The following is a 13,238-nucleotide window of genomic DNA, read 5'->3' as shown; positions in this document are numbered from 1 at the left end:
GGACTGGGAGAGTGGATACCGTACTTTATGTTATGTAGCAATGACAAATACTTATGAGTAGGAATAGAAGGAAGTGGTGGTATTATGAGAACGGGACAGAATTAGAACCAAAGGATAATAGTTCCATACTACAGCCGTGGAGATGGATAACTTTCACATTTGGGAGTGACAAAATGCCCTGAGCCACAGCCACATTTAGGAAACAAATGGTGCAAATGTCCCTGGAGTTCAGAGGTGGGATGGGGGGGTCACCTTCCTGCCTAGGTGTGAAAGAAGGTGGGTCTTATACAAAACCAAGAGGATAATGGGTTGCTTACAATCACTACATGGAATGGTGAAGTCATTTACAACCAATCAAGAGGGCAGGGTAATCATGAAATTAATATAAGAGCATCTGTATGTGGCATTAATGAAGGACATGAAATTGAAAGTTGGAGAAGTGGATATATTAACAATGGGGGGATTTCTGTGAGGTGGTGTGTACTTGATCAAGACAGTGGGGTGCCACTTAAGAAGTGGCAATAACATTTAGGAAGGATTGCTGGCAGCTCCTCAGATGATAACACAATGTTTGAAAATGGTCAATAACAATATAAGTGGGTAAAACAGAATTAAATCATCAAGAATTTTTAGGAATATTTTGCTAACTAGCACAAATGGGAGGAGAATCAGGCACAGTCAGAGCCACTTTGAGGAAATTTTAATATTACCCTAAACAAGCATGTGTAATATTCAGAGTTCTCTTTATAATCTTGCTGAAATTTTCTGAAAAGCTAATTGTATGTGGTAACACAAATCTTTTTTTATGCTTCTTGATCATTACGTCCATGGAGATCCTGCAGAACTTGCTCCCACCAACCAGGTTGTCTGGTTAGGCCATTCAAATGTCCACACAGCTGGGATGATTGACAGACAGGACAAAAGCTGCCTTCATGACTGTCTGAATGATGGCCAATCCAGGCATGTCTCTCCTCTATATTTTTTAAAGCAAAACATTCAACTTGTTTACATTCACCAAGATTAAAAATTGCTAGATTTCATACATCCTTCATACACATATGGTCCACTTACTTCCCTCCCGGTTGACTACACCTACCTTTATCCTAATAAGAACAAATATTTTCACAGATTCTTAACATTTACGTTTACACAGTCAGTCCTGTCCAGAAACTGGAATTATAATCTTAAATGTTTTCATTACTATGTCATAACCTAGTTTGTCTAAATTGTATTCATATCACAGTTTGCCTACCGCCAATACCCCATAATTACTTACAAGGTGATCTGCACTACTAAACCATTTTCCCCTCAGTTTCAGGGGACTGAGCACCTCCATTACTAATCAATTTTTCTCTGGCTGTATTCCAGGATTCCCAATTAAGTTTGTGTTGGCTACTTGGTATCCTGAATATTTTTTTTTTAATTCTGTAGCTTCGGTCTGCCTCATCATTATACACACCTCCTCAATTTCTGGCATCTCTTTCACCTTACATTTTCAGATTATTACCTTCTTTGCTACTATTATCAATAGTGACACCAGTTCCCTGGCATGTCTAGCCCATTGGTCTTTTCACCAATTCAGTAACATAATTTCCTTAGTTAAGGACACCTCCCACTCTTCCTGTGCTTCTTGTTAAATAAGTCTATAGTCCCTTCTTAATCTATAAAAGTCCCTCACAACTCCAAAATGTATGCTCCCACATTCCTCTTTCTTTTGCATTGCACCTCCGTCACTCCTCATTTGTCAAAGGAAACATCTTTTTAAGCTCTCTGGCATCTAAAAATATTTGTGGATTCAGCGTCATGCAAAAATTCAGAATTTTCTGGACTTAGTAGCCCATCTAGGGACTAAACAGATGTCTTCCCATTCCTTCTGTGAGTATTGTTTTTCACAAATTGTCTCCCACATTCTCTTGATACGTAATGCTTTTTTTTCCTCATTACTCTCCATTATGACCTTATACACCCTACAAATCAGTGCTTTTCTATCCCCTTGATCTGATCTCACTTCCAAAATATAGTTCACCAATGAAGGCATTTCTTTGTCTCTCTCTCTCTCTCTCTCTTATTTTCAAATCTCTCCTAGTCATGTGGGCCACCCCCATATAAGCTAGTTTACTCCTATTCTCTAACCCTGAGGTTTCCTGAGTTTGCTTACACTCCATTACAGACCCACTCATCTTTATTTGTTCCCAAAATCTCAACTGTAAATTTTTCTACCACCAAATTCTGTCAGCCTTCACCTCTCAAGTTTCCCTTTCTCTCAGTTTTCTCTTCTACAACCTAGTGGTAAAATTCTAACCTTATGCCTTTTTATTTTAAAAAGTTATCTAGACCTTCTTGCATGTAGTACTGTACGTAGCCATGTAGGTAATGTTTTTTTTAGGATCTTGGAAGACTGCTTTCTAAGTTTCTACCATTTCGTCTTCTATCAATATCTCTTCCTTCTCCACCCTTAACCCCTTCCACTTTTAACATATGTACTGCTTCTGCAACAGAAACAACAGCCTCATTTAAGTGGCTCTAAAGTACTTTTCCATGTCCAGCATCCCTAATCCCTCTGCTTTGTGGTAACAGGAGCTTCTCATATTTTACCCCACTCTTTCTACCTTCCCAAATAAATTCCTCAAGTTCCTTTCTGATTTTTTGCCAATTTTCCTGGGGGGAGGGGGTGCTGATAAAAGAAAGCTTGACCTACATACAAAATCAGTGGGACCAAGAAAATTTCACATCTTGAATTTTGTTGTTCAATTCTATGCACATCAACTTCCACTTTGCAGTCTTAGCAATTATCTTGTGGTGTCTCATTCAAGTTTCCTTTGCTGCCACTTTCAGTTTATTTCTTATGCAAACTTTTTGACACTTCAACTTGTCCTGTTCATATAAGTAAAAAACTTGCTGGACTAAATTCAGTGTGGAAGTTTAGTTCACTGAAATAGGTCCTGTCTTATGGGAATTTATTTTACATCAAGCTAAATTATGGTATTCACCAAGCTCACCAAACAATTTCTAGATCTTTCTCAGGGTCGGACATGTTCAACAAAACATCATCCAAAAATAGTGATATTTTCTCACATGTTGTGCGCCAAACATTTCCGATTATGTCAGAACCCCTAATGTTGATTGCTAATGGCTCCAAATAAAGGGGAAACAACAGTGGAGACATAGGACATTCCTGTATTGTACTTCTAAATACTTAGATAACACTCTCCCACTTTTTATTCTAGCCTTTGCTCCCTTATAAATTCTTAAAATCAAAGAAATACAATTTCTAGAGAATCCAAAAGTCTCCAGTGCTAAATTTAAAAAGCCTCAAGTTCATTCAGTCAAAACCCTTCTCCACTTGAAGCCCTACTATTAGAAGAGGTCTTTTGTTATCTTCTGCATTTTTTTTATTAAGATTGTTTTATTAATCCACACTGGTCTAGAATAATCAAACTTGGTAGAATTGTTGAGGACTTATTTGCTAATATTTTGTAGTTGTGATTTAGCACAGAAATGGGCCTGCAGGATTCTGGGTTTGTCTTGTCTTTCCCTGCCTTTGGTAGGACCACTATTATCACCTCCTCCCATAAGCATGGTAATTTTGCTCTTTGACGGATGTCATTAAAAAAGTTTGGCCAGACTTTTATCAGTTCCTTTTGTATATTCCATACTTCCACCAGGATACCATCTTGTCCTGGAGTTTTACCTGTTTTGTTGTATGATTGCCATAAGTATCTCCCTCCCTGTCTATAGTTTTCATTAAGCCATTTTGCTCCTCTCTAGAGAGCTTTGGCAGATTAAGTCCTCTTAAGTAATTTCTAATTTCCTGTGGAGCTATTTTATGTTCCTGATCATGACTATGGGGTTTATGTCTTCATCTTATGGATGAATTTTTCCTGTCTAATTAATTCTATTGCCATTTTGTTGCCTTGTTAAAATGAGAATTCAAAAGTGGATGTACTGATTTTTTTAAGGAGTTATGGAGTCCTTGAACTCATTATTAGTGGACTAGGACTGGTTTAACCTACTTAGATTAACTGCTTGTGCTTACTAATGGATTATATTACTGCCAATACTGCTTGTTGACTATAATACGAAAATATAGTTGGTTATACAGAAAAAAAAAGGAAAAATCCAGCCATTAATTCTCATGGGATATCTACAGAGGAGGATCATGTTTGGTCTTTTGTTTCTTCTTCACCAGGATATCTGCCTTAATAAAGGGTGATGGTGTGGAACCTCGGCAGACCTTGATAAAGGAGCAGGGACCTTGTCTTTAAGTATCTGAGGTATACTCTCTAATTACTGAAAAATAATCACCCTAGGTTCAAACAGGGATTTCTGTCTCATGGATGTGTGAACAACAGATACCATGAGCAGAAAAAAATCACAGTGGAAGGAACACTTGAATGAAAGTATTAAGAACAATGCTTTAATCACTTCACAAAGCTTTCAAGCTAGTGCCCTTCATCAGTATGCAACAAAATACAATAAAATCAACCTCTTCCTTTATACACATTCAAATTAAAATAAATTAGATTACATGATACAGCTTAATTATTGCACATAGTTAATTAAAAGAGACATACAGTCCTAAGTATATACAGTACCCATGATATACGAAGAATATGTAATGTAAAAAAAAAATACTACAAACCATGAAAAATAATACATATAAGAAAGCAGAATAAATATATAACTCATCTTTTTAAAACATTGTCTTTTTAAAACCATTTGCCTTTTCTTCAAAATTGGCTTCAGGCTGACGTCTCTATTAATGCCTGGATTAACATCTGCCTGAATCTTACTATTCATTCATATTCACTAAGCTCTGATTTGTTGCTTATATCACCCCCCTCTTATGTTGTTGTATATAACGTTAAGAACCCTAAACTTAAACTCATGTTCCACCCTCTCATCCTCTATATGTTTCGCAAGTGCATTGGTCATTACCTTTCTTCTAATATCAGCTTGCTGCTCTAGTATGCGGTCTTTTAATCTTCGTGTTGAATTACCTGCATAAAATCCACATTTTGTGCACATAGCTAAATATACCACACTGTTTATATTACAAGTCGCAGATGCTCTAAGTGCATACTTCTTTTTGGTTACAGGGTGACAGAACTCGTTATTCATTACAATATCTTTGCAACAAACACAAAACATGGAAAAGTACCGAGTCTTAACTGGCTTACTCTCCATTTTCTTCATTTCTTTATAGCATAGATGCTTTTTCAGATTTGAACTATTCCTGTATGGAGAACTGGGTCTGTCCCCTATAACTTGTCAAATTTCAGCCATCACTGAAAGCATTTCCCAATTTTATGAAAGGATATTTTTAACTTCATTCGTTTGTCTATTATATGTTGTTACAAAACACAAATGCTCATTTTCTATACTTCTACCTCTGTCTCCTGAACTCATAGTATTCTCTCAAAAATACAGTCTAGCTCTATTCCGTCTTTCTTTCATAATATCCAATTTTGACATATCCAAATGTCTTTCATCATATCCTCTTTCCTTAAAATCATTTAACATAGCCACTATTTGTTCTTCACATCTACTGTCATCAGGGAACTACCCAGGAGACTATGAAGAACCTTCACGAAGGATCATGGACATGTACTTAGGCAAAGTACTCGTATAGCTGGAATGCTATAATATTACTATCTTGGACTTTAAGCAGTGAGGTAAGGATATGATGTATTACTATCCCTATAGTGCATTGTTCATCTCTGAAAAAGGGTCCATGGAGAAACTAATGCAAATAGATAATATTTCTGCTATTAAATCAACAAATGTTCCTATAGGACTTGCCCAGTTTACATTTAATGAGGTGATAAGGGTTACAACACTTAGCAGAATTTGCTATGCTGAGCAAGTGTGCGTACAGAAGTAGAAAAATTAAACTGCTTTTACTCCTTATTTAAATTTGCTTTTAATATATTTAATGTCTTGAAAGAAACTTTGTGCAGGTTGGTATAATGGTTAAGATATTTGCCTTACAAAGTCAAGGTACAGGGTTTGATTCTCACATGGGTTAGTTGGCTAGCCTTAAAATGGCCCACAAGAGCAGTTAGCCTAGTACTAATCTGTGAACCTATAGAATTCAATAGCAAAATTACACAAGTAATTTACTGCAAAAAAGATATGTTACAGGATTGCTATCTGAAAAAATTCTCCTCATTCCTGGCACACATTGCTTCTTGAATTTGATATTACCCTGGTCTCCACACCTTATCATTCTAGCCCTCCTTTCTTCTGGATTTCTACACATTTTAATTTCTAGGACCTCTCCTTTCCTATCCTAAGTCTTATGGTTTCTTTACGTTTGGTTGTTAGATGTCTCAATCTTCAAAGACTCCTTCAAGGTATTATAGGCAGAAGTATTTCGACTTCCTAGGTTAGTTTCTTCTACTAGTTGTCATTAGCACAAACCAAATAAACATAACTGCAATTCAGGAAGAGTAATTTGAAAACCAGCGTTGAAATACTATGACAAAGAAATGTACAAAAACTGGCACATTTTTTAGAAAAGCATCTGATTTAGAGCCTGGGTTATTTCATATAACAGTAAACGTGTTCCACGTTTCTTACCTGACTGACATAACCTTTAGGTACACCATCTTCCCGAGATTTCTGTTGACTTTCTAATTGTTCATTTCGTCTTCGGAATGACTCCAGATCCTTCTTTGCTCTTTCCAGCTGTGTTTTTAAGGAATGTAGCTGAAATCAAGACAAATTTGCTGATTTTATAACATCACACAAAAGTTAAAGCTTTATATAAATGTTAGAGGTTGAAAAAGAATTCTATAGTTTTTCCTAGTTTATTCATCCTATTTCCCTACACACAAACACATGTACAAGCCCTAAAATGTCGGCACCATTTACTAAATGTGTTCCTTTCTGCAGGTTATGTTCCCTTGCATGACAGAGTGTATGATAACATTTCATGACACATGCAGTAAGAAGACGGAAAGGAAGTACTCTGTGTGACATCATATCAGTATCCAGTTCTAGTATAAGATCCCAAATTTAGAATCCTGGGGAGCTGCTAACTGCACTGCATGATACTCTTTCTTTCCAAGGACTGCAGATGCAGGTACTCGTTAATTCCATCAGAATCTCTGACTTGGGTCACAACTATATGCCCATCATGAGAAGGGCCTGCATTAACAGTCACAACACTATTCTTAACATTTCAAGAGTAATGATGACGGACATCTAGCAAAGCAAAAAAAAAAAAAGAACAGACTCATGCCATATGTAATATCGGCATAAAAAATATGTATACCCACTGTGGGAAACCTAGCGTTTATCATCAGTCATTAAACTAATTCTCAGAACATAGTAAAGAGAAAGTGGCTGTTTTTTGGTAATGGTTGTCGGACTCTGAGAACAGCAAGAAAGTCAGTGTTGCATATGTATTATTTTTCTACCTCTTCTCCAAGTAAGTGTTATCCCAAGAGTTGGTATACACACACACACACACACACACACACACACACACACACACACACACACACACACACACACACACACACACACACACAACTATACACATAGCTCTGAGGTGCAGGGGCTTGTCTCCAAGATCTAGGGATACATACATTTTTTTCTGCAATCCTGAGAGTGTTGACATTTCAAGTACAGACCTCTGAATACTTTAGAAATGTTTTGGGGGCCAAATAATCATGTGCTGATAAGATATGGTTATTCATAGTATCCCCTCCCAGCTGCTCCTATGTATATCCTGTAGCTGTCATATGAACACATACATGACTAGGCTGCAAAAGACTATGACAATCCTTTGATAATTAAAGCACTTTAAGCAGTACTTGAACAGAAAAATCAAACATGGAAAGAGTGGAAACAAAAAAAAAAAAAAAAATCAAGAAAAGATTTCTTCTTAGAAATGCTGCCAAAAAGTTTTATTTCTATTTTAATCTGCAAAAGCAATCCGACCTGCTAAGTAAAACCTTCATATTTTTGGAAATAAATTAACTCCATTACAGGACAACTTTAAAAATAGTAACCAGTAAATAATAATATGTTCTAAACTCTCCAAACTAAAAATGGCCATATTTCTGCAGATGACTTCCTATCTAGAATCCTCTATGATTTCCAGAATTCTGGACATAGTAATTCTGACTTACCTGTCTACACTATCTACTTCCTAGCCTGATATTTCCCATTTCTTTAAAAAAAAAAAAAAAAAAAAAAAAACTCTCTACAAAGTGCATGAACACATGTACTGGCTTACTCACCAAACACAGCTTCGTGGGCCAAAATGATGTTAACCCCAGGTCATTAAATCATGTAAAGACGACATGATCAACTGCTAAAATGCATCTACAATTTCGCTATTACCTAACATACCTTTCCAGATCTATCTAATGATGTTCTTATTAGACATTTCCTTAAACTACCACCCAAAAATCAATTTCTGACTTTAGTCCTATTTGTTTTCTACCCATATTAGGGAAAATTATTTAAAAGTTTGTCCATATCAAAATTTGACAACACATACAAAAGTCCTTTCTAAAAACCAGCATGGCTTTTGCGCTAGAAGAAGCACACTTACTTATAGTCACATGGGTTCTAACGGATGACATTCCCATAAAAATGGACAGAAGTATCCTAAAAAGGCTCATTTTTTAATGACCTGACATGTCTATGGCTTGGTCAACCATAGCTAGTTTTGGCTATCCTAAAAAGATCACAGTTCAATTACAAAGTTGTAAACACTATCACTGTAATAGATCCTTCTCCATCAGGGCAATCTCCACACTTTCTCACTGCTACTACCTCTTACATCACACAGCCAAGGCTCTATTTTTGCACATCTCCTCTTTTCTATGTTTATTAATATGTTTACACAGCATATGAAAATAAAAATGTTTTCTTCTAAGCTGATGACATGACTATACACAATTCCTTTTCTTCAGGTCTGGTGATTAAAAAAATTAGAAAAATGCATACATAAACTGGCTAAACAGCTGAAAAATGACTTCCTGCTCAAATTGCACAGAATGAAAGTCAGGGTATCTGTACTTAAAGCAAGAATTACACTTATTTTTTCAAACTGGCATATTAAACACGACTATTTGGAAAACTAGCACAGCAGCCACTACTCCTGTTTCCCCTTTTGAAACAAACCACATAGTTTAGACATTTAGGATATATCAAAGGCTAGTCTTTGTCTTTCATTTAATCAAGATCAAATGTATAATTAACTTGGCCTCTCCTGGACAAACAACAAAATTCTCTTCAAGGGTATAAATCAACCCTTTCTGAACATCTCCATGGTGAAAAAGCATGTAACTGGTACAAGGGCAACGGTTACTAGCATCATGTCGCACAGGCTAAACTAAATCCATCCAAAATAAAACACATACTGCTACCTAACGTATTGAATTAAAATGTCAATTCTGAATTGTAACTCATATTTTAACCTAAAGCACTGAACTAAGTATAACCATTATTATAATTCAATGAATAACCAATACTGCAATCCAGTGTACATATTACACCTAACAGAAGTGCTGAACTTCTGAATGCAGTTTGCTTTTATCTTAATGTTTGTTACTTGTTGTCTATTGTAATTTAGGTTACTGAATTTCTGTCCTAGCATGACGGCACTTTGAACATATTCAACAATCAATGAAATTTATGTTCATGTAATGGAAATTAAATCTTGCCATTGTCAAAAGGTTTAAGTACTTCAACTCTCATTTTGATTTTTGCCCATATCTAACTATATGCAATCAAAATTGTACAAACCACTGATTTTCTTTGTAACTGACTTGTATAATTTTTCTGTAGTATTGCCTCAGGACATCATGAGTGAAGAGAGTCTGTGAACCAGCTCATTGACCTGCTTAACAAACAAACAAATAAATAAATCTTCAATAAAGGAGAGCTGTTACAGGTAAAAACATCATCTTAGCTCAGCTGTAATACATCTAGCCAATCATCTCTCTCCCAATAAAATCTGTACATTTTTCCTATGTCCATAGAGTGAACATCACTGCTCAGTATTACAGAAGGTTAACTATCACTATTTACATATCAAATAATGCACTGACCTCCTATCTGCTTCTTTAAGTTTGAACTATTGAAGCGAGACTCCCTCCATCTACCCACTTGCTATACTACCTAAAGATTCCCTTTACTACATTCACTGTTAACTTCCCAGGCATATACCACTGCTAATAAGAAACAATAGTAAACTATGATCTGGTGACTATGCCTTGGTAGAACTGAGAACTGAAGACACAGCAGCTTTAATCTCTCAAGGCTCACAGCTTCATACAGTCAGTGCAACTTCATATCCATTTAAACCTTACCTAAATGAGAACTTCCAATATGGATCCACACTGAGTAACAGCTTAATTGCAACTCTCCCCATTGTGAAAACAGAAACACAAAAAAAAGAGAGCCAGTGAATGTCTTTTTCTGTAATTTTCAGTTATTGGTAGTAGGTGCACTGCCTGGATGCCAGTAAAAGGAAATTCAGAGAGCCTGAAAGAAGATCAATCACAAGAGGTAAGGAGAAAACACTGGCTGGGAAGAATTCTGCAGCTGTTCAGCAAAAAGCAGTTCAAGCTCCAGCTTTGGTGCATGACATGCCTTCCAGTAATCTAGAGGAAAAATAAGTCAAATGTGCTTAGAGCTGATTAAAATAAAACACTACAGGAGTTTATCAATTCAAATAACAAAAAGCTGGAAAATCATGAAAAAGCTTTAAACAGATATTCAGATACACTGGTAAAACTGTGAAAATCAGAGGTCGAAATGTTATAAAAGACTGGCTGTGTATGACACTGCTCAAGAACAGATGCTTCATAAAAATGGTAGAATTAGAGGACAGGGAACTTAGGGAAAACTTGAGACTTTCGGCTGTACCAGAGAAACTGGAAGGAACAGACTGTATTCATTTTATAAAAGCACAAAGAGGCAACTGGACTGGTATTCCACAGCAGGAGCTGTTAATTGAAATGACACATTGTATGTATGTTCCAAACGTGGCCAGTAGAAAGCAGCCAAGACTTTTAATAGTAAAGATGCAATCCTACCAGCAGAAAGTATAGATTCTGACAAAACAGCTGCAAAAGAACTAAGTACTAAAAGTTGGATACAGTACAGTGTTTGTGGAAAATGATTACTCACTGTACACCAGGCAGAAGAGAAATAAATGTATTCTACTGATCAGGGAATGTTAAGAAGAAGGTGTGAGATTCAAGCTGCTTTATCCAGCTATCTTCATAATACTTTTTCTGGATGTTCAAAGTCATCTATTGATGCAGAACATGCTAAGGATGAAATACAAAAGTTTGACCAACAAAAAAGTGAGCCATCAAACAGAAGGGAATTCTGCTTATTATTATTCTGATAATAAAGCTCATAGAGAGACTATGCAAGTGAAACATCTTCCAAAGTTCCAAGAGAAAATGCTTGACAGACAGAAAAAAAAGCACAAAAGTTAACTAGAAAAACTAGGAGTACATTGGAAATGAACCAGTAACTGGATTTGGGAGATGGAAATCAAACACACAGAAAACCAGCAACTCAGAAATAAATAAATGTGGGCTTAAAAAGCATCAGTCACATTTGTGAAATATGATGAAACAAGAACACTTGGAAATTTTTGACTTTTTTGACTTTGTGAAACTTGTAGGGGACTCCAAAGTAAATCTCCTACTTCATGTCATTAATGTTTGGAAGAACATTCAGGAGAGGGAAAGAGGAAGGAAAAGGGTAACTGTGTAAGTAAAACAAAGTTTCTTCTTAACAGTATTTTTATAATAAGTGACATATACTGCATGTTATAAAGTAAAGCTTTTTCAGGTTTTTTGTGTAATAGGGATACTGAAGTAAACAGGTGTCCCCATTTTCTTCCTTTTTCTTTTTGTTCAATTTTAAGAAATGTAGACATTGAAATGTAAAAAGAAAAAAAAAAGCCAGGACAAAAGAGCATGATACAAGTACACCTGGTATGCTTTTTCTTAGTTTTTCCATAGGGAAATGACTGTATTAAGGTCTGGCTTAATCTAATAACACTTAAGGGAAGCACATAAATAAAATAACACTGAATAAAATTAAAAAATTTTCTCTAGCAAATAAATGTTCAGAGTGCAAAATGAGAAGCTTGTAGTGCAAAGGAACTGTGTATCTGGTTTGCACGCTTCTAGAGACAAAGGCTGATGAGGGCTATAAAAAAGTTAAGGTATTCTTTCAATGGCTATCAGATAATATTTTCTGAAATAATTCAAGTTCTTTTTTACATATGGGAGAGCAATACAGATAAGACAGCAAGCACTTAATGTAAGTAGAAGCACAGGATCTACCTTGTGTCTTAGCATGGATAACCTTAATTAATGGTTAATTTAAGCCTGTCAGTGTGGCTGTCAATCTGGGACAATTATTCCTATTAGGAGAGTTAAACTTCATTATTTGAAGATGTACAGTTGTGTGTGTTTGTATTAAGTTAATAAGATCTGGGGGTGTCCTGAGGGTGTGTTTTTTAGGGCTATCTTTAAAACAAAAAGTTCTGTAAGATGTGACATACGTCAAAATGGATAAGACAAGAAACAACTGTATAAAGGATCAACCTGGCAAACGTTAGTGTATGCATGCAACACAAAACCTGAAACTAGACATTAAAAAAGCTGCTATACATAACGGGTGGGAATAATAACTTCTTATCATAAAGGCAACACTTTTCATATTATCTTTAAATGGGAATGGTCTCACAGATGTATACAAAACAGAAATAGTAGTGGACTACATTTAAAAAATGCAGAGTACTAATAGCTATGGTATACGAGATGCATTTGGAGAAGAACTGAGCATGTAAATTTGATAAATAAATGATTTCTGGGTGGTTATTCAGTGGAGTACCTGGGGCAAAGGAAAACAGGAGTACTTATATTAATTGCAAGAGGAGATCCAATAGTGATAGAAGAGGGAAAAAAGATAATAATGGTAGATTTGTAGTACTAAGGAGCTACTGGCAAGGGAGGAGGATTACACTGGCATTTATTTAAATTCCACTGAAAACTATTACAGTGGAGCTTAAGAAAATTCTGGGGAGAAATTATTCAGCTTTCAGCAGGAATATTACTTAAAGGTGGGGACTGGAATTTGATTTGCAACAGTAAAGATGCAATTGGGGGGGTCTATAAGAGAAAAATAACAAAAGAGAGTAGGCTTTTGAAGAAATTTATGAAAATATGTGGTTTGAAGGATTT

The 13,238-nt window shown here is 35.8% G+C and overlaps 1 protein-coding gene across 2 annotated transcripts in view; it reads right to left on the bottom strand.

Moving 5' to 3' along the window:
* The window catches only part of LOC122799515 (TRIO and F-actin binding protein), a 3,126,988-nt gene that overhangs the window by 299,840 nt on the left and 2,813,910 nt on the right, over window positions 1-13,238 (bottom strand). For both annotated transcript variants that reach the window (XM_044068636.1, XM_044068645.1), the window contains one exon: window positions 6,583-6,711. In XM_044068636.1, coding sequence (XP_043924571.1) covers window positions 6,583-6,711 — 129 coding nt within the window. The remainder of the gene's footprint in view (window positions 1-6,582; window positions 6,712-13,238) is intronic.

This window comes from Protopterus annectens, chromosome 1.part0 (genome assembly GCF_019279795.1).
Source record: "Protopterus annectens isolate FY-2018-M chromosome 1.part0, PAN1.0, whole genome shotgun sequence".
NCBI lineage: Eukaryota > Metazoa > Chordata > Ceratodontiformes > Protopteridae > Protopterus > Protopterus annectens.
This window is presented reverse-complemented; position numbering and strand designations above follow the sequence as displayed.